The sequence below is a fragment of the Podarcis erhardii genome (assembly GCF_964252035.2).
Source record: "Podarcis erhardii genome assembly, chromosome: 4".
Classification (NCBI taxonomy): Eukaryota; Metazoa; Chordata; class Lepidosauria; order Squamata; family Lacertidae; genus Podarcis; species Podarcis erhardii.
Genome location: NC_138508.1, coordinates 4,350,050 through 4,375,787, shown reverse-complemented (window position 1 = coordinate 4,375,787; position 25,738 = coordinate 4,350,050). Strand labels below are relative to the sequence as shown.

The 25,738-nt window shown below is 48.0% G+C and overlaps 1 protein-coding gene and 1 long non-coding RNA gene across 8 annotated transcripts in view; one reads left to right on the top strand and one right to left on the bottom strand.

Moving 5' to 3' along the window:
* The window catches only part of STIM1 (stromal interaction molecule 1), a 105,746-nt gene that overhangs the window by 41,732 nt on the left and 38,276 nt on the right, over positions 1-25,738 (top strand). For all 7 annotated transcript variants that reach the window (XM_081860283.1, XM_081860284.1, XM_081860285.1 and 4 more), the window contains 3 exons: positions 11,220-11,334; positions 20,290-20,401; positions 21,525-21,640. In XM_081860283.1, coding sequence (XP_081716409.1) covers positions 11,220-11,334; positions 20,290-20,401; positions 21,525-21,640 — 343 coding nt within the window. The remainder of the gene's footprint in view (positions 1-11,219; positions 11,335-20,289; positions 20,402-21,524; positions 21,641-25,738) is intronic.
* Positions 12,498-17,088, bottom strand: LOC309341427. Its single transcript, XR_014156329.1, has 2 exons — positions 16,814-17,088; positions 12,498-14,012 (listed from the first exon to the last, which is right to left on the bottom strand). It is a non-coding gene; the product is annotated as an uncharacterized lncRNA (long non-coding RNA).

Here is a 25,738-nt window from a genome sequence, read left to right as displayed (position 1 = left end):
AACCAGCACAGGGCAGCAACCTCCTCTCCCTTCCTGCCACTCTCATAACAATTTCATACGCTTAGAGATGAATGAGACACAGAAATAGGGGAGGTTTTCCGTTGTGCCGCTCTCTGCTTGTCTTTTGGAGCAAAAAGAAGATGGAAAATGCCAAGCCGCCCTTAAGCTCTGGGACTTTCTTATTGAATCCTTCCACCTGCTCCCTCCAGCTTTAGGGCAGTCGTAGTCCAGCTACTCTTGAGAGGCGGCATTTGTCCTCCTGTACTTCTGCTGCACATCCTGAAAATGGAGAGCATGAGGAGGCCCTATGTGTGTGTAGAAGCTGAGCCTGAGTCAGCTGCACATTCCTGCCTCCTGCGACACAGGGGCTTCCTTTAACCTTCCTTCCCTTAACCTTCCTTCTCTTAAGCTTTCTTCCGAAACTATGCTGCTTTCCTTCAACATTGTCAAAGCAGGCGTGGGAAAGGAGCTACAAAATGGCTGCAGGTGCTGTTCCGTTTAATGTGCGATAAAGATGAAAAGCTTAGAGGAGCAAAGGAGGTCTTTGCACGGTGTTGAGAAAATAGATGGAGGGCTAAAAAGATTTTCTGAATACTCCAAGGTTAGTAACCCTGGTGTCCCAGGTCCTAGTTCAATACTCTAACCACTAACACCACACTCATGGTGTTTAAAAGGGAAAAATCACTCCCAGGGAAAAACCAGAAGCCTCTTCTTGAAAGAGATACGTCTCCTTCACCTCTAATGGGTGAGTTGCCTTTGGGTAGCTGCATTTTGCATCCGTTGTCCATTTCCACATGTAGGTTTTTGCCTTGTGATTTCTAAGCACCACCCTTGGAAGTACCACTAAGTAAGTGGCGTTAATTCCAAATATATGCGTTTAGCATTGGGGTGCAGGGCACTGGACTTCTGTATCTATTTTTAAGCACACCACCAGGTTCACCAAAATTGTTATGAGCTGGTGAGGTCCTGGCCAAGTTAGCAGAATGAAAAGCGACTATCTAAAGGGTGTCTTTTTCTTTTCCAAACTATGTTAGGAGGATTTCTCATGAGCAGAGCTGCTTAGAAAGGAATCCTCCCTAGAGCTCTTAAAGAAACAAGCCACATCTCTGAAGCTCAGATTAAGAACCTTCCTTCCCCCTGTTTCCCTTTAAGGCCTGGACTACTGCAGTTGCTTTCTGATGTTCTTTTAACAGATATAGACAGGGCTCTCTTTCAGCCGGAACTTGCTGGAACTCAGTTCCGGCACCTGCCAGATGGGCACCATTGCCATTCTAAGAGAACGAGGGAGGTGTTCATGGGGAGTCTTCTTCTCCCCCTCCCAGTGCATTTTGGGCTTTCTCATCCCTCCTTTCGCTGCCTGGAGGGCAGTTTCCCAGGGGAAACGTCTTGACTTGGACATGCTTAAACATGTAAGCCTGATTGCTCTTGGCTCTGACTTCTGATTCCACTAAGCTGAAGTACTCGGGGCCTTTCTTTCATTAGGCAAAAGTGATGCTGTCAGGTTGCGTTCTGTGCAGAACGGGAAAGCTGTGTTTTTCCAGTAATCTCTTTCCTGTGGAGCTGAGACTGTGTGAGTCAAGGCTGAATCAGAGCATGTTCACATACACACAAGCAGGTCCTGCTAGCTAAATGCAATGCGTTCTCAGAAAACGTTCCTTAGACGAGCCTTCGCATAACAAGTCAAAGATCTCTACTGATTCCTATGGGGAAATTTCTGATGCATTCCCAACCATGGAATTTTGACCCCAAAGTGACAAAAATAAAACCAGGAAAACCCACTGAAATCTTGCAAAAGGAGAACAAGGAAGGGGGAAATGCTCTCTTCTCTGTCCTATCTCCCCCCCCCCTCCTTCCCACCCTGGTTTCTGGCAAAGCAGCTGCCACAGACTAGCAAAACACAAAATAGCTTGCATATCTGAATCTGTGATGTGTATAGTGAGATTTAGTTACTAATTACTCATATTTAGATAAGTGGTTTTTCATATAACAAGCATTTGGATAGTGGGGTCTGCATATATATGAACTCTTCCGTTTATCATTTGTACAGCATTTGTCATTTGCAAGGTACCTGCCCGATACTTGGATTGTCAAAGACTGTTGCAGTTCTTTCACTAGCCTTCTCAGGTCCCGGGGTGACATCTTAATATTCAGATGTCAAGAATAAAGGAAACCAGCTTTCGATCACAGCTAAGTGGTAGAGAGGGAGATGGATTCCCAGCTGAAACACTGGACAACGGCTGCCAGTAATGGTTGACAAAATTGAGGTTGATGGACTAGTGGTCTGGTGGCGTAGTGGTTAGAGTGTTGAGATAGGACCTGGGAGAGGCCAGGCTTCGAATCTCCACTTCAGCCATGAAACGCACCGGGTGACCTTGGGCCAGTCACTTGCTCTCAGCCTAACCTACTTATAGGGTTGTTGTGAGGATAAAATGGGAAGGAGAAGTATGTACGGCTTCTTGAGTTTCTTGAAGGAAAGGGGGGATATAAATGCAGTAATAAATGAACAGACCTTCCTAACCAGTCCTTAATTTTGGGGATATTTGGTGCCCCCAGCCCTCAGTTTCTTGTTTTAAAGGGAGTCTAGAGATGCAGGCAAAATTTGGGATTACACTCATGGAATCTGCTATAATTTGTCGGGGTCATTCCTCCGTTCCTGCTTAAGCTCTTTCAGAGCACAAATCCCAACACCAGTTTAGAGTTTTGAAGAGGCATTAGGCAAAACCTAAGCAAACATGCAGCTTAAAACATCAGATACTCTAAACTCGGTTTATATTTATTGAGGAATTGACTGTCGGACATAGAATTGGGCATAAGAGCAAAAGGAAGTTGAATGAAGTTTCACTTGGCCTTTGACATGAAATGCAAAGCCTGTGAGCACAGGACGTAGCTATATTTATCATGATCATATACAAAAAGCCAAATATACATATAAAAGTAACCTCTAATAAATTCAAGGAATATAGAAACAAATCTGTAAACATACAGATAATAAAATAGGCACACCTTTGTTAAAATTCCTTTTAAAAAAAACAGTCCCTAAAGGCCTGTTGGGATAAAACTGCCAGGGGAAGGACAGGAAGGAGGGAGCCAGCCTAGCTTTTCTTGGAAGCGAGTCTTTATTCTCTGTTTTCTGCAAGTCCCTATTCAAGCCAGTGGCAGGAATCTTAGAAGTGCATCTTCCTTCCTGACTCCAGTCTTGAGAGCACTAGATCCTTGGTGGTGGAGCAGAGACAGAACCCGGCTTCAGACCTCTGCCTTCCTTACCATTTATATCACACTCATCTTTCTGCTCATCAGCTCTCTGCATATTTGCTCCCATTATGATTTTTTGCTCAGCAGTTCTATTGTTTTGCTAAGCTGCGCTGCTCAAAACCTTTGCCCATCCGCAGCCTGGGAGCGCTTCTCTTCTCTTCACATTTCTTGACGCTCCCCTCTGGGGAGAGGAGTTTGCTGTGTGTTCGGAGGTGGCTGCAGGGACCGCAATTAAAAGGAGCGCCCCTGAACCCCAAGGGGAATCCCTTCCAATTGGCGGCCTATTTCTGGTCTTCGCGCAGAGACAGGCGTAGCTCTCGAGGTGCCCGGCGACTTAATTGAACGGATTTCTCTCTCCTCCGGTATTTTTGCCGAGGGAATTGGCAGCTCTGGGTTTGCAACTGAGGAAAGATGCCTGCCTGCAGGCTGTAACATTAGCAGCAGCTTTGTCCTCTGAATCACGGGGTGAGCACCCCAGAATTCATTTCTAAAACTGCAGGTGCTCGGGGTCCACTGAAAGCCCTGCTCCTCCCTAGCCCAAGGCTGCCTTGGAAGGTGCCAGCAGCTCCCTTTGCCAAACCAGTTTGTCGGCCAAGCTGCAGCAAAGAATGATGACACATTCCAAATCAGCCGTTTTATGACTTATTTCCCCAGCGGGGCAACAAGACATCACACGTATTTTATTTATTTTGAAAGATTTATATATCCTGCCTTTCCATCTTTCACCCAGAATACCCAGTGCACCTAGTGCCGGCAAATATTTTATTTAATAAAACTCAGTTACAATAGGTAGAAACTGGCCCAAGGCTTCCCAGTGAGATTCATGGCTGAGGCAGGATTCGAACTTGGGTCTCCACAGTTCTGCCCGATTATGCCACAGTGGCTCCAGTTAATCAGGGGAGAATTATGATTATCATTATTAATTATAACTACCCTTATTTATTTATTCATTTATTTTTAATCACTTAAATTTTTTATCCCTTCCCTGCTCCCCAAATGAACAACTAAACAGTAAAAACAATATCTTAAATAATTTCAAGGTTGCCAGGAGCAATCTCTTCCTTCCATCAAATAACCGAAATGTTTTAATTAATTAAAGGTTGCTAATTAAGTGTTTATTTATTAGGACCTACCAAAATTGCAAAGTGTGTGACGCTGCTTGAAAGCTTGCTTTCCTCTTCACTCCCATTGCACTTTCCTTTTGTATTGCTTCTCTTGGGCTCTGTCTGCCTTACCTCTTGATGTGTGTGCAGTGCTGTCCCTGAATTTTGAGAAGAGGCCGTGCGCTGTGCTTCTCAGCCCATTCTCCAGAAAGAGCCAGTTACCTCACCATTGAAACATGGCCAGCTGCCTGCTTTTTCTGCTGCTGGGATTACTCGGCCGCACATGCCGTGGGCCTTTGTGTCTGCCTGTGGAGGTGTGCCTTCACCTCCACAGCCTGGGGAGAGAGACAGAATCCCAGGTGCCTGGCTTCCTCGGGGCTTAAAACTTGTGGCTAAAAGAAGTCATTTTCCAGCCCTCCTGGGCATGTAGATAGGCAGGCCTACATGAACATTCTGTCCTCTAATGTTGCCGTACTCCAGTGATCTCAGCCGTTAGTTGTGATTCCTGAGTTGCAAAGGGTTGGACTGGATGACCTTTGGGGGGTCCCTTCTAACTCTACAATTCTAACAACAACAACAATTTATTATTTGTACCCCGCCCATCTGGCTGGGTTTCCCCAGCTACTCTGGGCGGCTTCCAACAAAGATTAAAAATACATTAAAATGTCAAAGTTTAAAAACTTCCCTGAACAGGGCTGCCTTCAGATGTCTTCTAAATGTCAGGTAGTTGTTTATCTCTTTGACATCTTAAGGGAGGGCGTTCCACAGGACGGGTGCCACTACTGAGAAGGCCCTCTGCCTGGTTCCCTGTAGCTTCACTTCTCACAGTTAGGGAACCACCAGAAGGCCCTTGGCGCTGGACCTCAGCGTCCGGGCAGAACGATGGGGGTGGAGACGCCACTTCCGGTATACTGGGCCGAGGCCATTTAGGGCTTTCAAGGTCAGCACCAACACTTTGAATTGTGCCCGGAAACGTACTGGGAGCCAATGTAGGTCTTTCAACACCGGTGTTATGTGGTCTCGGCGGCCGCTCCCAGTCACCAGTCCAGCTGCCGCATTCTGGATTAATTGCAGTTTCCAGGTCACTTTCAAAGGTAGCCCCACGTAGAGCGTGTTGCAGTAGTCCAAGCGGGAGATAACTAGAGCAGTGTTTCCCAACCTTGGGCCCCCAGCTGTTTTTGGACTACAACTCCCATCATCCCTAGCTAGCAAGACCAGTGGTCAGGGATGATGGGAATTGTAGTTCAAAAACAGCTGGAGGCCCAAGGTTGGGAAACACTGAACTAGAGCATGCACCACTCTGTGAGACAGTCTGTGGGCAGGGAGGGTCTCAGCCCTATGAATGCATTTTGGCTTAGCTCCTGCTCCGCATCTCCTGGCGATGCAGAGGACCCCCCGCCTCCTGCACTTGAGTTACAGGACACTGGCTCCTTACTGGAGAACTGCTCCAGCTGCACCTGAGAGGTGACCTGATAGCCGTCCCCAAATATCTCAAGGGCTGCCCCATTGAAGATGCAGCAAGCTTGTTTTCGGCTGCTCCAGCGGGTGCCACCTGAACCAGTGGATTCAAATGGCAGGGAAGGAGATTCCGACTAAACGTTAGGAAGACAGGAAGGGCTGTTTGGCCATGGAACGGACTCCCACCTTCCCTGGAGGTTTTTAAGAAGAGGTTGTACGTCCCTCTGCCAGGGATTCTTTAGCTGCGATTATTGGCTTGTAGGTGGTTGGACTAGATGACCCTGGGGTCCCTTACATCACCACAGTTCTACGATTCTATGACCATGTCCTCTTCCAAGAGACCTTGGAAGCCTGTTTTCACCGTGGCTCTGCTGAAGGAGGGCCGACCGGGAGATCACTTTTCCTTCCTGAGCTAAATATACTGAGCAACAGCTGGTTCCCCTGCCTACATCCCTAGGGGAGATCACGGCTGCTCTGAGCTGTGCACATTGGCCACTCTAGATGACATTGCCATGTTCCTCGTGGAGGTCACAGGCTGTGGGGCGGGGGGGGGCAGGAGGGGATATCTCTATCTTTGCATTCCTGCCTGGTTTGGCTGCAGCCAGTGGCTTATAATCTCCAGAGATCTTGGAACATCTTGGGAAGGTTCACCCTGCCCTCCTCACCACCACCCTCCTTTATTTCGTTTTCAAATCATGAGCTTGGCTCACTGAGAATGTCACAGGACTGCACAGATTTTCTTAATCCCTCTTTTCAGGCGGTGCAGCTTCAAAACTCCGCTCAGTCAGGGGCCTCTTGGCCAGAGGGGAGAGAGAGGGGGGGCATTCCAGAAAAAGGATCCACTGGGCACTTCTTGAGTCCTGCAGTTGCAGCTTCAACGCTTTCTGGCTCCAGGAAGGCTTTCCTTCCTCTCCTTTGCAATTAGCTGCTCTTCCGTCTTCTTCGGCCTGCCTTTTCCACTGTCTTCCTTGCTCCCTCTGTTACTCATCTTGCAGCATCTGCACCATGCATGGGTTTGTGGCTCAGCTGGGAAAGGGATTGGCTCCCATTAGATGTTTTACTAAGCCTCTTGATCACCGGAATTTGCTTAATGCGGTGTAGTGGAGAGTCACACCGATACTGAGCTGGATTCTGAATTCATTTGTGTTCTGCTTTCTGCCATACCACATCTCTCCATAAAATGGTGCTTTGCTTTGCTTGCCCTTTGGTATTTGGTATTACACACAAACACACACACACACACACACACAGAGAGAGAGAGAGAGAGAGAGAGAGAAAGAAAGAGAGTTAGAAAAGAAAAAGAAGAAGAAGAGTTTGGATTTGATATCCCGCTTTCTCACTACCCGGAGTCTCAAAGCGGCTCACATTCTCCTTTCCCTGTGAGGTGAGTGGGGCTGAGAGACTTCAGAGAAGTGTGACTAGCTCAAGGTCACCCAGCAGCTGCATGTGGAGGAGCGGGGAAGCAAACCCGGTTCACCAGATTATGAGTTTACTGCTCTTAACCACTGCACCACACTGGCGTAGAGAGAGTTGTGTTAGCAGTATGAAAGTGACCTCCTGAGGGTGCAAGCCTGGGCTGTGTGTATGGAGGTCCTGAGCTACCCAGATGACAAGACCCCCCTCTCAGGTGTGCTGATATAGTCTAAAGGAAAGGAAAGGAAAGGAAAGGAAAGGAAAGGAAAGGAAAGGAAAGGAAAGGAAAGGAAAGGAAAGGAAGACGTTTGGCACCATATTGACTGCAGGAGTTGCTGGTAGGAGGCAAGCAAGATGTCATCCAACTGCCTTGGAAACCCAACTCTGGAGTTGCAGAGGGTTTACTCCTGTGGCTTTTCTCCTCCCAAAGATGTCCTGCAAGGCAGCAGAGGTTTAGGAGATTCCCTTCTCCTATATGGGCTCCCTTCCCAGGTAGATAAGCCCTATCTGAATATAGCCTCTCTGTAGTCATAAAATCATAGAGCCATAGGGTCATCTCATCCACGCATCCAATGTAGGGATCACATCTCAAGAATCCCTGACCAGGTGGCCACCTAACCTCTGCTTAAAAACCTCCACGGAAGGAGAACTCACCACTTTTCAAGGGAGTCCACTGACCCTAAGGCAGGGTTTATTTATTTATATGCCTCCTTAGTTAGGTAGCTCCTTCACGCATCTGATGAATAGAATGGTGGCCCACAAAAGCTTCTGCCACCTTAGTTGGCATTGACTTGGAAATGCCATCAGGGCCCAGGAGACCCCCAAGGACTGTGTCTCCCCATACAGCTCACTCTCTTTCAAAAGATACCCTTTCTAGGTCTTGCTCTGGGTGCCCTCACTGTTTTGAGGAAGACTTGGTAAGAGGCTCTCTCAAAAGTGACACTGAGCCTTTGGAAACTCCCTCCAATCACCCCCCCCAAGTTCATTCCATGCCATTGCTGGGCGAAAGCTGTTTCCCCCCCACCAGAGGGCATTTTTAAGGGGGCTTGCAGTTGGAAGGGGTGTGTTTTGCGGGGCTCATTCTCAACACCCCCTTTTCATTTCTGAATATCTTGTAAATATGGAACCAGTGACTGGTTTACTGAGGCCTTTTGCTCAAAGTGTGAAGTGTGCTTAAAAGCTTATGCTCTGCTATATATTTATAGCTGAAATCCAGGGTTAGGGTTAAGCCCTTTGCATATTAAAAGAGATACATTTATGGATGCTTGTAACAAGGAACGGTGATTTCACTGATGGAAAACGCTAGCAACAAAAACTGATCAGGAGTGGAAAGGTTTCCATCCTTTGGAACCTTTCAGGTTAATTATCTTGAATTATTTAATGAATTATCGTGCGGTCTGGGTGAGGGTAGAAATAGATTTTATAGAATTGGCGACTATTAACAACTTGGAAGTCAGTGGTTGTAAAATGTATGTAGCTTTCCAAAAACAGTTGTGGTTTTCATTCAAAACAACAGCATGATGTGAAGGGGGATTAATGTAATACCTTTAGAATTGGTCTAAAAAGATATCATCTCTGTAAACTGAAGAGGAAGTTTCTTTGAATTTTAGATACTACTGGTATCTGACTCTGCAGAGAAAGAGGGAAAAGATAAAAATCATGACAGTTCTGAAGGATGAGTGAATGGAAGCTGGGTTTGTGTGTGTGTGTGTGATATTCCACTTTTGCCAATATCCCTCCTGAATCCAAAGTCCCTGGGCGTCAGTTGATTCAGGAAGCGATGGGTATGACTAGCCAGGAAGACATTCCATCTGCTGACCTTTTTGGACCTCTAAGCAGAGAGATGCAAATGCTGCTCTTCTGTTGACTGCCTGTTGAAGGGGGTCTGTGGTGATTAACCTTGAGAGGGCTCAGGTGTGGCTTTGCAAAGAGACACTTGAGAGCCCTGATCTCGCGGCTGAGTTTCGGAAGCCACCTTTGCTTGCCCTTGCACACATCTCCGAAGCTGTGAGTTTCAGAATAGCCTTTTAATAGGCAGGTGCTAAGAACTTTGGAGGAAAAAAGAGATGCAGCCTATTCAGCTTGTCCTGGATGTGGCTTAGGAACGTGATGCTGCAGTTTATTCTTAGCCTCCCGGCAGCAAAGATGAATTTGCAGTTTGCGCACGGCGAATGGATTTCCTCTTCTTGGCAGACTTACCTTTGCTTTTCTCCAGAGTCGCCTGCCTTGCTCGCTTGTTGAGCAGATCCGCTAGTTGTGTGTTTGCACGCTTGTGCCTCCACGTGGACAGCTGCTTTTCATCTCCGATGGGAGCAGTTGGAAAGGCCACCTCTTCCTTTTTCTAGCTTCTCTGCAAAGCACTGTAGCAGAGTAAGGCGTTTGTGATGGGGGGACAGGACAGGTCTAGTGAGCAAAGCTGCATTTCTGCCAGTGGCCTCATTAAGGAACTGCAAATGGGGACAACCCGACCCATCACTCAGGTGAACAGCTGTGCTTCAGTAAAGGTTTGCATAGCAACAGTGAGAGCAGAGACATCAGTAAAAGCATGCAAAATGAGGCAATTGGTTTTGTGTGTGTGTGTGTGTGTGTGTGTGTGTGTTGCTTTTAAAAAAAACCCTCCTTAAAGGCTTCCAGGAAAGGTTAGCAGCCCAGGGTGAGGAACTGGTGGTCTTGTGGACTCATTGGGAAGCCGAAAGGAGAAACAAGCTGGTGATTTTTTTTGCAAGGAGCGGGGTGAATAGGACACATCAGGACAGACAAAAGGAAGTCCATCATCACGCAGCGTGCAGTCAGACTGTGGAACTCTCTCCCACAGGAGATCCACCAACCCAGATGGCTTTGAAAAAAGATTAGCCAGATTCATGGAGGCGAATGCTAGCAGTGGCTACTAACCAGGATGGCTAGGCTCTGCCTCCATAATTGGGAGACAGCAGTGCAGTGGCTGGAAGCCACAAGAGGTGTAAGTGCTGCTCTTGTGCTCAGATCCCACTTGCAGCTTTCCCACAGGTGAGAACAGGATGCTGGACTAGTTGGACCATTGGCCTGATCCAGGCGGACTCTTACTGTGTTCCGAGAGATGGTTCCCCCATTCCTTGGGGACTTGCAGTTTAATATTTTACACAAAACCATGCTCTTTCTGCAGCCCTGTGAAGTAGCTCAGCCCCCAGACCAGTTGCTTTGTTGTTTCTGAACCTGGGTCTGCCCTACCCACACCCAACAAACTTTTAGTTGCCCTTACAGTCACTGTTAAAATGAAAACATCAATAATAATAATAATAATAATAATAATAATAATAATAATAATAATTTATTTATACCCCGCCCATCTGACATGGGTCTCCCCAGCCACTCTGGGCGGCTTCCAACAGAACACTAAAATACAATAACCTATTAAACATTAAAAGTTTCCCTAAACAGGGCTGCCTTCAGATGTCTTCTAAAAGTCTGGTAGCTGTTTTTATCTTTGACATCTGATGGGAGGGCATTCCACAGGGCGGGCGCCACTACTGAGAACGCCCTCTGCCTGGTTCCCTTTAACTTGGCTTCTCGCAACGAGGGAACCGCCAGAAGGCCCTTGGAGCTGGACCTCAGTGTCCGGGCAGAACGATGGGGATCAAGATGCTCCTTCAGGTCTACTGGACCGAGGCCGTTGAGGGCTTTCAAGGTCAGCACCAACACTTTGAATTGTGCTCGGAAATGTACTGGGAGCCAGTGTAGTTCTTTCAAGACCAGTGTTATATGGTCTTGGTGGCCACTCCCAGTCCCCAGTCTAGCTGCCACATTCTGGATTAGTTGTAGTTTCCGGGTCACCTTCAAAGTTAGCCCCACGTAGAGCGCATTGCAGTAGTCCAAGCGGGAGATAACCAGAGCGTGCACCACTCTGGCCAGACAGCCCGCGGGCAGGGAGGGTCTCAGCCTGCGGACCAGATGGAGCTGATAAACACGGGACTTTGTGCAACTGGTTGACTTGGGGCTGTGTTTTTCCCCCTCCAGTTCCTGAGGGAAGACTTGAATTACCACGACCCAACGGTCAAACACAGCACCTTCCATGGGGAGGATAAGCACATCAGCGTGGAAGATCTTTGGAAGGCCTGGAAGTCGTCCGAAGGTAAGGCTGGCGTCCAGCTCTGGCAGCCTCACCTCAAAAAAGGAGACTGCAGAGTTGGGAAAGGTTCAGAAAAGGGAAGCCCAAATGATCAAGGGGGTGGAGCAACTCCCCTTCAAAGAAAGACTGCAGCTTTGGGGGCTTTTGAGTTTAGAGAAAAGGCGATTGAGAGGCTGCATGATAAATTTTTATACAATTATCCGTGGCACGGAGAAAGTAGATAGAGGGAAAAGCCTGCCTCCCTCCCTCATAGCATCCAAACTCGTGGGCGTCCAATGGAGCTGAATGTTGGAAGATTCAGGGCAGAGGGAAGAAAGTCCTTCTCACACTGCAGAGTTAAACTGTGGAACTCCAGCAGGCTTTTGAGTCCTCAGTGTTCAAAATCTGCCTCTCTGCTCCTCCCTCCCTCCCTCTCCTGCTCTCTCTAGCAACCTCTTGCGCCTTAGCCAAGCCACTTCCTTCTCCTTCAGCAAAGCCCCTCTCGCCGCTGGCCTGTGGCTTCCTCCAGTGCAGCCCTTGACCGGTTTCGACTTTTGCATTTTTTAAAACCGAGTTTGCATTTGCAACTCCTCCGCTGCAGTACAACAGGAAGCAGGCTGAAAATAATATGCAAATTAAAAATAATAATAATAAATGGGGGAATTATCTCTTTGCCTCTCCCCCCTCCCCGCACTGCCCTCCTTTCCTGTGCCGATAAAGAATGAGCGAGGTTCAGTAGTGAGTCACAGGAGGCCCTGGGCGTGAGTGGGAAGGGCTGCGGCGCGTCTGAGACTATTTTGGAATATTAGGAGCCTGGATTAAATACTAGTGTGTTTAATCCTGTATGTTTAATCTTGTTTTCCACATTTATTTATTTTTTAAATTTTTGCCAGCAACCAAAACACAAACAGTGAAACCCCCATTGGGTTTACATAATCAATAACAACATATTCAAATCAACCATATGTACAATTCTCTATACATTAACACTCCTGCCTCCACAAGGTTTATTTAACTTTTAACATTTTAATTGCCCCAAATTGTTCAAACCTACCCAAATAATTCAATATCTTCTCAAACCAATCCTCCTCCTTCTCATTGACCTTAAACCCTTTCATTTTATGTATCTTCACAGTTAGATATTCTAAAATTATAATATTTTTCAGTTTTTTCCTCCGTTGGTTCACCCCTAGCTCTTCTGCATTTTTCCAATTACTCGCTCTAACCTGTGTGGCTGCAATTACCTTCAATTTTACCCATTTACATTCCTCTTTGGTTTCTAACTCGGTGCTACTCAGGCTAATAAGAACCATTAATTTAGATATTTCCACCTTCCTACCCACAATTCCCAATATTTCTATACCAAACTGTTTCCAGAATTCATTAACTAACAGACAATCCCACCCCAGATGTTCAATTGCAAGGCATGGGGAATGTAAACGGTTAAGGCATTTCAGGAGACACGCGGGGATCACACTCCTGTTCCACTGCCCTGCTGAGAGGCTCAGGATGCTTCAAGCAAGCTGAGTTTTGGAAGACCCATGGCAGATAAAATAAAGTCCTCCTTTACACAGCAACTAGTCAGACTGTGGAACTCCCTCCCACAGGTGGCAGGGATGGCCACTGACTTGGATGGCCGTGAAAGAAGATCGGTCAAATTCTGTCAGGAGTTCAGCCTACACTCGAGTAGGACCCTGGCAGAGACACATGCCTGACTGGCATGTTCCCTCCCTCCTGGTTGTTCGTTCGGGAGCTTCATAAGCCTCCTTCAGCCCGAACATCACAGCGACCGATGCCAACAGACATTGGCACACTTAGGGATCCGCAGAGTCTTCGCAGCTTGCTCAACAGACCTCAGCAACTCAGCATTTTGGCTAATCTACTTTATTTACATATTAACACACACGGAGCACTGCAACGGGGCTCCCTCTCTCTCTAGCATCAGATAGCAAAGAGAAAAAGAAGAAAGGACAATAGTCCCACTTCATGGAACAGAGGAACACAAACATCCTGTCTTTGTCACTTCCCACTCTGTGGAGTCAAAACATACACTGTCATGTGATAGACAACAATCCCATGACTGCAATCATGGAGCAGGAATTCTCACAAATTCATGGGAGAGCAGAGGGCCTTTGATGGCTGCCGGCCAGCTTGGCTATGCTCTGTCTCCACAATCAGAGGCAGAAATACTTCTGAATACCAGTTTCCGGAAACTGCAGGAGGGGAAAAAGTGCTCTTGTGCTCAAATCCGGCTTGTGGGTTTCGCACAGGCATCTGGTTGGCCGCTGTGAGAGCATGATTTCTGCTGGCCTAGACGGGCTACTGGCCTGGTCCTGCAGATGCCTCTTGTGTTCTTCAGAGTCCTATCTGCTCTCCAGCACCAAAGCATCCTAGACAAGGCAGCAGTGAGAGCGGAAGATTTGCACTGCTCTTTGCTCTTCCGAAGTGCCACAGTGGTGCAGAGGGTGCTGAGTGCCTCCAGATAAGGCCGCAGCTCCTTTGCCTGCCACACTCAGCAAACACTTCCCCGATGCTGATACCTCTTGCTCGCTTTATGGCCTTGTTAATCTCCCCTGGCTGCTACCCATTCTAATCTTCATGTACTTGTCAGGTTTTTCCCCCAGCAGAAAAGTTCGGCTTGCAGTCTGAGAGCTTTGCTGCCAGATCCTGCGTCCTCGCTGTGAAGCTGGCTAGACCCTCCGCTGCAAGTCAGAGCGGAGGCATTATTTTATTTTTATTATTATTTGTTCAACTTATTCACCGCCCTGTGCCCGGAGGTCTCAGGGCGGTCCACAAGAAGACCACAACATATAAAATCAAACCAAATGCAATAACCCAATACCCCCCCTCCAAAAGCCATATTTTAAAAGGGAGTTGGATGTCAATAAGATCAACCAAAGGCCTGGTTAAAAAGGAATGTTTTTGCCTGGCGCCTAAAGGTATATAATGAAGGTAAACTTCCCTGGGGAGAGCATTCCACAGAAGAGGAGCCATGGCAAAGAAGGCCTTCCTCTGAACCTCTTGAGGAGGAGGCAGACGAAGGAGGGCCTTAGAAGATGATCTCAGGGACCAGGTAGGTTCATATGGGAAGAGGCGGTCCTTGAGGTATTGCTGTCCTGAGCTATTTAAGGCATCTTCTCAGGAGAGAGGCAGAGCCCAACAGCACAGTCGCAGGAGCTGCTGTGCTGTGCTGTGCTGTGCTGTCTGAGGGCAGGGGATGCTCTTATATCCTCACCTATAACCATTGGTGGTAAAGGTACCCCAGACCATTAGGTCCAGTCACGGACGACTCAGGTTGCGCACTCATCTCGCTTTAGTAGCCGAGGGAGCCAGTGTTTCTCTGCTTCCGCAGACAGTTTTTCCGGGTCATGTGGCCAGCATGACTAAGCCGCTTCTGATAAACCAGAGCAGCACACGGAAACGCCGTTTACCTTCCCGCCAGAGCGGTGCCTATTTATCTACAGCGGTACCTCGGGTTAAGTACATACCGTATTTTTCCCTCTATAACACGCAGATTTTCTCTCCTAAAAAGGAAGGGGAAATGTCTGTGCGTGTTATAGAGCGAATGTGTGGTCCCTGGAGCCGAAAAATCAAGCAAAAATCAAATCGCGGCGCTTCACGGAGAAAGGAAAGCTGAAAAGAGGAAGCGGCTGCTTTCCTGCATTCTGCCTCAGGGTCTTACTGCCCACCTTTCTCTGTTTCGTTGCTGTGTTTGCTGAAACGGAACAAAGAGCAGGGAAAGCCCCTCCGGTGCTGCTGGGGGAGAGGGAGAGAGAGGGGGGAAGGGAGAGAGAGGGGGGGAGAGAGAGAGGGAGGGAGGGAGAGAGAGAGAGAGAGAGAGAGAGCGCGCGCGCGCGCGAGCTGTCTTGGGTGGGGGGAAACTTTTGCCTTTCTTTCCTCCCTCCCGTTAAATCCCTCTCCTGCATTCTTAGCCAGCTGCTTCTCTGCACACCCCTCTCATGTCCCTTCTTTGTTTTTCCTTCGCTCCCCACTTAAAATGTGGTTACAAAGCATGGATCCACATGGATCCTCAGGATCTTTGCATTGGGTCACCCCAAATTCACCATCAGATCACATGTCTGTGGCCACAGCATGAAGCCCAAAAATGATACATCTACTGTTTCATTCAGAATGTTTTTTCCCTTGTTTTCCTCCTCTAAAAACGATGTGCGTGTTATGGTCAGGTGCGTGTTATAGAGCGAAAAATACGGTAATTCGTTCCAGAGGTCCGTTCTTAACCTGAAACTGTTCTTAACCTGAAGCACCACTTTAGCTAATGGGGCCTCCTGCTGCCTTGGCGCCGCTGGAGCATGATTTCTATTTTCATCCTGAAGCAAAGCTCTTAACCTGAGGTACTATTTCTGGGTTAGCGGAGTCTGTAACCTGAAGCGTCTGTAACCTGAAGCATCTGTAACCCAAGGTACCACTGTACTTGCACTTGACGTGCTTTCGAACTGCTAGGTTGGCAGGAGTTGGGACCAAACAATGGGAGCTCACCCCGTCATGGGGATTTGAACCGCTGACCTTCTGATCGGCAAGCCCAAGAGGCTCAGTGGTTTAGACCACAGCGCCACCCGCTTCCCTAAAACCATTGGTAGAAAAGCAGTCAATTTTTATCAGCATGGAGCAAGCTGGTTTTCTGCTGCTTCAGAGGGTAGGACCCAAACCTTATAATTCAAATTGCAAGGAAGGAGATTAGGAAGAACTTCCTGAGAGTAAGAGCTGTTTGGCAGTGGAGCGGACTCCCCTGGGAGATGGTGGACTCACCTTCCTTGAAGGTTTTTAAGCAGAGGTTAGATGGCCATCTGTCACGGATGCTTTAGCTGTGATTCCTGCCTCGTAGAGGGTTGGACTAGATGATCCTCGGGGTCTCTTCCAACTCAGCAATCCTTTGCTTTTTAAAAAACAAATGCATGAATTAAAGCTATGTGAGAGCCCACTTTGTTAGTGCCTTAAGGGGCCATTGCCTGGGAGATGTCTCTATTGCCACTCGTTTCCAAATCGCACTCCAGGAAAGCCCAGTCATGGTGTCAACCTTCAGAGATGGCCCCTTTCCTTCTTCTCAGAATCCCCAGTGGTGGGTCCTGCCCCTCTCAGCATCCCAGGCAAGTTGGCTAGACTCCTCCCAGGGTTTGGACAACTCTAGACTAGGCCTACTCAGAAGTTGTTTAGGGCATTCCAGCATCATGGGTTGCTCAGCATTTAAGCAAGCAAAGATCCACTGTGTTTGAGAAAGAGCAGTTGTCACCACCTGGTCCTGCATTTAGAAAAGGTCCAGCCCACCGTTAGTTTTATCTGAACAAAGATTCATTGGGTGAAAAGTCCCTGCACTTGGTGGGGGGGGGGTGGACCAGATGACCCTTGTGGTCCCTTCCAAATCTACGTTCCTATGATTCTATGAAAGTAAGGAAAGAAAGAAAAGGAAAAAGGACACAATAAAACATTTTTGAAAGCAGAGGAATACAACAATAACAAAATAACAATAAAATACAATCATGCTTACGGACGTATGTAGTTTCACAGGGACAAGCTTGTCTCTCACATGGGTAGGTCATCTTCCTCCTTGAAGGAAAGTTCATCCACTCCTTCTCAACATTTTAAACCACCTCTTCTGGTCAGAGGAGACTGGCGTTCACATGCTCCCTGCTACGTCCCATCTCTGAGGTGCAAGCCTTATTCGGCTGAGGGCAGTTTCCCCATAGCAGTTATTTTGCCTTATTAAAGCCGCTCCTATCATGTTGCACAACACACCCACCCCCGGCTGGATTTCAACATCTGTGGCAGCGCCCCCCCCCCCCGAGAATCAACCAGCCACCCCCAGCCAAGCCCTTCTACACCATGCTGCTGCCAGGCTCTTCCTTCCCCGCCCACCTGCGTCTGCCTCCAAAATTGTCTGAACAAACAAAGGGGAGGCTTGGCCTCTGCCCACATGCCGGCTGCAGGATTCTTCTCTCCTCTGAGGAGCTTGGCGGAGTGAGCGCTCTGGAGTCCTGGAGGGCTGAATGGGAGCAGAGGAACAGAAGGAGAGCCTTTGGAGCAAGCCGATGGTCCATCTAGTGCAGCATCCTTTTAAAAATAAATAAATTCATTTTTCATTTTCGTTCATTACACGCATCTCAAATTCTTAACGTTTACTATATATTCCTCCCTCCCTCCTCTCCACGACTTGCCCCAACTTGCGTTTTTGGTTTGTTTCCATTTTCACCCACTTTGCTATCTCTCAACAGAAAAAGTTATTAATAACATAACATCAAACCTTAAAAACATAAAAATTAAATTAAATGCATCATTTTATTTCACTATCTTCCAAACATTTTCTGATGCTAATACTGTGGATGTTTATTTAAATCCTGCCATCAAGTCTATTGCCTAGTTCAGCATCTAGTCCAGCATTGTCTTCTCACAGGGGCCAACCAGATGCCTGTGGAACCTGCAAGCAGGATTGGAGCACAAGAGCACTTTGTCCCTTCCTGTGGTTTCCAGCAACTGGTATTCAGAAGTATTTTTTCTTCCAGCTGTGGAGGCTAGGAGACATCAATAGCCCTCTCTCCCAAGCATGTGTCCCATTAAGCCATCCAAGTTGGTGGCCATCGCTGCTTCCTGTGGAAGGGAGTTCCACAGTCTAACTCTGCTGCATGAGGAAGGGCTTCTTCCCAGCATTAAGCTTCACTGGATGCCCACAAGTTCTATGAGAGAGAGAGAGAGAGAGAGAGAGAGAGAGAGAGAGAGAAAGGCTTTTCTCTATGTACTTTCTGTGCATAATGGTGTAAATTTCAAGCAGGTCGCCTCTTCCTTGCCTTTTCTGCAGAGTCCCAGACCTTTCCTGAGAGGGGAATTGCTCCACTGCCGAAAGGGCACTGAAAGGGAGGCTCTGTGTGTGCTGGTAGCAGTTTGCACAACCCTCTGCGGAAGATAATAGCCCAATAAGATTCAGAACAGTAACAATTAATTGCAAATGCGTTCAAACCCAATTCAAACTATTTAGTTCAATTCATTCAACAACATTGATGAGCTTGATCCCGGGATCCCAGCATGTTTCAAAGTCATTTACACCTCCAGCACCCCATTGCCTCTTGATGGCCCCCCAGGTAATCCCACTACACACTTAGGGAACCACTTTTTTACACTGAAATGCCACACATCTGTCGGATTCAGGCTCTTAAGGGTTTTTCTGCACTTCGGGCTTCCTAATGAACCTCCTCCAGAGAAGTGAGAACCACTGTGGCAGCCTTGCTTTTGACATGAAGCAACTTTTAAAAAATAAGCCGTTCTCTACAAATAGACGGTACAGTTATGGGCACCTGCGTGGCTCTATCTTGTGCACACGCACCCCAATTTATATGTGGACAGACTTGAACAAGCCATCCGCCAAGAGCGCCCCCTGTCACCCACTTACCGGGTTCCATTTTGTTGATGATTGAGAAGTTAATTTAGCTGTATTTTATCTTTCCATGCTGGTCCCCATAGCTGTGACCCCTCAGTATTTGCTTTTGGATGAAGTTCTCAAGAGAGCCAGCGTGGCTGTGTTAGAGAGTGTTGGACTTGGAGGTCCTGGGAGAGGGCAGGGTTCAAATGGTGGCTTAGCCATGAAGCTCCCTGGATGACCTTCGGCCAACCACCCCCTCTCAGCCTGGCCTACCTCACAGGGTTGTTCTGAGGATAAAACAGGAAGGACAACTGTGTACACCAACTTCAGCTCTTTTTAGGAAAGGAGGAATATAAATCATGATGGTGATAGTAGTTCTGTAGTTCTGACCTGTAGCTCGCGTTTGTAAGAGCTTGATCGTTTAGTGTGGCAGCCCTTACGATTTGGAGCTCCCTGTCTATTGCTATCAAGCAGGCGCCTTCATTGTTCTTATTTAAACAAGCCCAGCCAGATGCTGAGAAAGTTGAGGTGGATTTGTAATCTATTTTCATGTTTTAACTTCCATACGTTGCAAATGTTTATTGATTTTTATTGCTTTATCTTCTTGTAAACCGCTTTGAGGCTTACTACAACCAAGCGGCGTTTAAATTTTCAAGAAATGAATAAATAAAAGCACAGCCTGCACAGAGGTCCTGACTCCTTCCCTGCTGTTGGTGAGAGCAGGTCCCAGAGTCCCATGGCTTCAGGCAGAGATCCCATATTCCCTTTTGGGTTGGGGGGGGGCACTGACAGATGCTTAGCTGCTGCATCCTAAGTTTCTTTACCCGCCCACACTGCCTTTCTCTCTGTCTCTCCCTGCCACTGCTCCTTCCCAGTTCACAGCAGCTTTTTAAGAACCGATTTCCACATCTGCTTCTCTTGGGTGTCTTGACGCTCCTGAGCTGTCAGGGGCAGGAGGAGAGGAGCAGTCTGTTTTTTGTCATGTTGAGTCTTTCCTCCTCCTTGTCTCCTCCTTGAAGGAGGAATAAGGGCTTCTTCTAATTTTGCCCAAATAAGTGGACCAATGACATTGCCATACTAAAATATAAAGTGGGAAAAGCCTGTTTATTGGTTCAGCTGTTCTCAGCAGACATACAGATGACTGCATGGTTTGGTGTGAGACTGAACTTTATCGTCAAGTTAGCAAATTGCCCGCGATTATGGCTGAGCAGGGGATTTGAACCCTGGTCTCTCAGGTTCTGATCCAACACTCTTCCCGCTGTGCTACATTGCTTCCCTGCCCTGGTCTGACATCCTTCTGTACATTCTCTGACCTTTCCCCCCCGTCCCCTGTCCCTTTAGCCCCTTCTCATAGGATTTACTGTAGAGCCTGCAGTTGGCCCAGCCTTTGCCAGCATTTTCTGAAATTATGTTCCTCTCTGCATCTTCCTGTTGGTTCAGAGAGGTTTGGCGGCATCCTGTGGCACGAGAAACACAATAAAACTAGATGGATGAGCCAGACAGTGACAGGAGAGAGATGGGAGGTCTGGAGACGTGAGCTGAGATGGTGGGGCCTGAAGACCGGCTGCTGGTTGGTTCAGCCACTGACTTGCCCTCTCCCACCTTTCTTTCAGTGTACAACTGGACCGTCGATGAGGTGGTGCAGTGGCTCATCACCTACGTGGAGCTGCCACAGTACGAAGAGACCTTCAGGAAGCTGCAGCTCTCTGGGCATGCCATGCCAAGGTCAGTTCCGGGGGTGCAAAAAAGGAAGCTGGGTTTTGGCCTGTGGCTTCCCAGGGTTTTGTGAGAGCGCTGCTCGGAGATTCCCAGTAGCTTGGCAAAGTCAGTTTCAAACCTGCTTTCGGCGTATAGTGTCGGTGGGCCAGCGGTGGAGTAGTTGTTGGAATGTTGGACTATGACCTGGGAGACCAGGGATCCCTGTTGAAATTTACTGGGGTGACCGGGGGGGGGGGGCATCCACTGCCTCTCAGACTAACCTCTACCCCACAGGTGGGATATAAATGCCACATTATTTATTATTATTTATTATCTGAGAATCACAGGCCGCTTTACAATATCAAAACACAAAAATGCATAACATAATAAAGAAGTATTGCAATAAATGCAATAAATAAAATTATCCATCTGGCCACTTTCTCATTCTCACACATTTGTGGGGGCTAACAACCAGATCCCTGGGTTTAGCAAGAGGTGTTCTTCAAAGCAGAGAAGATATCCCAGCAAAGGAAGCTTTCCTGCTTTATGAAATGAGAATAGCTGGTGCAAAATATCCTTGTGAACAACCATGAAGCTGCCTGTTAATCTCCTACCTGCCTGCTGGCGGTGAGTCCTTGCAGAGCTTGCCTGAGGGGCTACCTGGCCAAGCTGTGTTTTTTGCTCCAAATGCCCTTCAGATGTGACCACCTCCTTGCCGACACTCGAAGAATGGAGAATGAAATTGATGGATTATGCAGAACTGGATAAACTAACAGGAAAGATTAGATATATACGAGATCAAAAGTTCATAGAAGACTGGGGAAAATTTACAGATTATCTGAAATGTGTATGTGATGAGCAAATAACGCTAGTGGGATTTCAAGGAGCTCTGTGAATGTTAGAGGACTATTGTACTGATGAAAACTAAGAAGTGAAGGTTTATAAAATGCAATATAAAATTAGGAAATGCGTTTTTAAAAGTTTGAATAATGGATGATTGTCAGAGAGGTTGAAGGAAGTCAAAAAGGGAAAATATGTGACAAATTTAGATTGGATATTATAAATGTATGTTGGAAAATTTAATAAAAAAAAATTATTATTATTTTTAAAAAAGATGTGACCACCTCCTCCGCCTCCCTCTTCCCCGCAGGTTGGCAATCACCAACGCCACCATGACAGGAACTGTCCTGAAGATGACCGACAGGAGCCACAGGCAGAAGCTGCAGCTCAAGGCCCTGGACACGGTGCTCTTTGGGCCGCCTCTCTGTGAGTGACGTTCATGTGGTCACGTGACTGTATGTGGGTGTAGTGTGTCAGCTGACATGTGTAGATGGGGAACTCCTCCGGGGTACTTCTGCTAGGCACTCTGGAAGCTGCAAGGACTCCTTGTCTTCTTCGGTGATCCCTTGTAGCAGAGTAAGATGGTCTTCCATAAACACGGTTTCAACAGTGAGTCCATAAGGCCAATTCTGGATCCACACGTCCTTCCACAGTGGAGACATAGGTTTCTGGGTGGGATCATGGTGAGGGTTTGCCAAGTGTGCCTTCCTCTTAGCACGCTTCTCCCTTGCATCCTGAGTTTGAGTGTCTCCAAATCCACACCTTTGGTCAAGGCTGTTCTCCAACTGGCCAGTGTTTCCCAGTTGCTGGTGTTTATAGTACATTTTTTAAAGATTTGCCTTGAGAGAGACTCTAAGCTTCTTTTGTTGACCACCAGCATTACGCTTTCCATTTTTAAGTTTGGAATAGAGTAGTTGCTTTGGAAGATGATCATTAGGCATCCGCACAACAGGACCAGTCCAACAAAGTTGATGTTGAAGAATCATCACTTCGACACAGGTGATCTTTGCTTCTTCCAGTACACTGGCATAAATTTTTGCTATGAGCCATTCAACAGGGGAAGGGACTTCCTTGGAAGGTGGTGGACTCACCTTCTTTGGGTATTTTAAAGCAGAGTTTGGATGGCTGTCTGTCAGGGATGCTTTAGCTGAGATTCCTGCAGTGCAGGGGGTTGGAATAGATGACCCTTGGGGTCCCTTCCAACCCTACGATTGTATGCACTAGTTCTAGTTTTCTTCTTGTTCGGACTCAATGCCTGGATGGAATGGAGGAGAGAGAGTTTGGAGGCTGCCTGTAGTTGAGAAGAAATCCCCCTTTCCTGAAGATTTGCCAGAGTGATTTGGGAGTTGGGTTTTGACACGTGGACTGCCTTTAGGTATTTCGTGGCATAGAATTTACTTTGTCAGTTTGGCTTTTAAGTGGTTGTGGCCCAGCCTTGCCTCTGTGTGGTGTAGTGGTTAAGAGCAGTAGACTCATAATCTGGTGAACCGGGTTCGCTTCCCCGCTCCACATGCAGCTGCTGGGTGACCTTGGGCCAGTCACACTTCTCTGAAGTCTCTCAGCCCCACTCACCTCACAGAGTGTTTGTTGTGGGGGAGGAAGGGAAAGGAGAATGTTAGCTGCTTAGAGACTCCTTAGGGTAGTGATAAAGCGGGATATCAAATCCAAATTCTTCTCTTCTTCTTGGAACAAGGAAGGAGGAAATCCAAAGAAATGTGGCTTCAGCATCGAAGACAAAACAGAAATCTGTAACCAGAATATTTAGAATCTCTTAGACAGACAGGTAGATTAATATGCATGCATGCATGCATTTCCTGGACCTTTTTCCTTTTTGGCTGCCTGAAACCACCCACGCACCCACCTCGGGCCCCCATGCTTGGATTGGCAAGATGAGAAGCTGGGAGGGGGGTGGCATTGTTAGGCGGCAGCAGCAGAGCAACTTAGGGTTGAGTCGGGATGTTTGTACAGAGAAGTGTTTGTGTTGCTGGTTCTGGACTGCTTCAACTTCTCATTGAAAAGGGAATATATCTAAACCGGCCATATAAATGGTGTGGAAACCCTCAGGGCCTGCAAGTACTCTAGGAGAGAGGTGGTTGAAGAGCAAAGTGGATGGTTTATTTATCATTCTTAAGTGCTGTTTTTCCCTTGTGGGATTCCAAGTGGCTGCAATCGATCTAACCCAGGAGCATGAAGCTGGCGTCTCCTTCTGCTTGGCTCACAGGCTCTGGTGAGTGAGTGGCTCACAGGTTGAACGTCAGGCGTGCCACCGATGCTTCTCTGGGACACCTGATGCTTTGCAGGATTCTCCCAGGCATCTATCTATTTGGCCTCTGTGAGAACAGGACGCTGGACTAGATGGCCTGATCCAGCAGGCTCTTGTTAGGTTCTTTCAAAGGGAGGGCATCCTTCCACAAGCTCGCCATACTGCTGATACTGGCAACATTTTGGGGGAAGGTGTGACAAGGTGATTTAGTGGTGGGAGGCCATAGTGGTAACTGAGGGCAGAGGGGCATCAAAGCTTCACCATCTTCCTGCTCAGCTTGGGAGCACAAGGAGAGCGCAACCTGTGAAACCGATTCTGGGATAAAATTTTCTGTTTGCAAATAAATGGTTTATTTATTGGGCCAAGGTGGAGGGTGGGAGTTTCCATCACTACCTTTATCTAGCAGTGATGACCGGAGACCTGGATCTGTGCTCTCCAGCCCAACTCACGGATGCTTTAGCTGCGATTCTTGCATTGCAGGGGGTTGAGCTAGATGACTCTTGAGTTCCCTCCAACTGTAAGCTTCTATGATTCTGTGGCCCTTTCTTCGATCCTTATGTCAGACGGGTCCTTTTGGGAAGAATCTGAATTTAGGCCTTCTATTCACCCAAGGAACGGAAAGCTTGCTTGAAAGGCACTTTGGCTGTGAAGAAACCCATTTGCTTTGATCAGGAAGAGGCGATTAATCAAAGTATTGCAATTATCGGGCTCAGATATCCTGGCCACTCTAAATATTTACAGCCCAGTGCATTGTGTTTAGGTTGCCTTTGCCTGGTAATGAGCTGAGCGGCAGCCTCAGCTGAGTCCCATTAGTTAGCAGTTCTTGGAAAGGCTGTTTGCTGCCTGTGGGAGACCCACAGTCCTCGTGCAGCTCTGCCGATGCTCCCGATCCCCGCTGCCATGCGCAAGGGCCTTTCTTGTGCACCAGGGCAGCCTCAGTCTGGGGCAGTAACTGAAATGGGGGGGGGGGACAGGTTGCAGGAGGCAAGTGGGGATTTCTCCCAGTGGGGGCTGGGACTTTTAGAAGACATCTTCCCTTTATAGGGAAGTTTTTAAGGTTTGATGTCTCGTTGTGTTTTTATATTGTGTTGGAAGCCTCCCAGGGTGGCTGAAGCAACCCAGTCAGATAGATGGGGTACAAATAATAAAATTACTACAGTCATACCTCGGGTTACAGACGCTTCAGGTTGCGTTTTTTTGGGTTGCGGACCGCTGAAACCCGGAAGTACTGGAACGGGTTACTTCCGAGTTTCGGTGGTTGTGCATGTGCAGAAGCGCCAAATCGCAACCCGCGTGTGCACAGACACACCGCTGCGGGTTGCAAACATGTACCCTGCATGGATCACGTTCGTAACCGGAGCGTCCACTGTATTCTTATTGAGGGTCCTGGCAGCCAGGGGCCACACAAGAACGTAAGAAGTGCCTGCTAGATCAGGCCAAAGGCCTGTCTAATCCAACATCTTGTTCTTACACTGACCAGGCAGATGCCTCTCACAGGAACCCGCGAGCAGGATTCGAACGCAACACTCCTGTGGTTTCCAGCAGCTGGTATTCAGAAGCATTTCTCCCTCTGACTGTGGAGACAGAGGACAGCCAGCATGGCTAGTAGCTATCGATAGCCCTCTCCTCCCTGAATCACTGCCTCCTGAGGTTTAACTGTGCGCTTTGCACATTAGTATTTAACTTCTTGCCTTGCTGTGCTGCATGTACAGAAACTGGCCCAGGCTGTGAAGTGGGCCAGGGACTGAGGAGGCTGCAGCAGCGTCCTTTGGGCCTCCTCCTCCTGGCACCGTGTGATTCTTGAGCCCTGTGACAGGAGCTAGGAAGTGAAAGTGCCTCATGGGCCTGGTGGCGGAAGGGAAGCTGGAGCAGGAGGATCAGTCTCTCTCTTCCGACGACCCACCCCACGGGAGGGTCACCTCAGGTGCACCGTCGGTCTGTGTGAGCGCTAGGATAAGCACAGGCCTTGGCTGGAGATCTGTGGGAAGGTGCCAGATCCGCTGAGAGGCGCTGAGGTCACTGTATCCCAGCACGCTTTGGAAAGCGCAGGGCAAATGCAGAAAACCTCACGTTGAAGGGCAGGAAGTCAAAGTGGGGAGCCCAGGGCAGCCCGCGAGCAGGCCGAGCCCCCCTGCTCTGTGCCTGCTTGCTCCGAAATTCCTTCTGCGCGGCGCTCGGTCTCCAAGGGCACCCCAGTGTTTGTTTACTGCTGGAGTTTGTGTGTGACCCTGTCGCCATAGCGCTGGAGCTTTGGTTTCTCC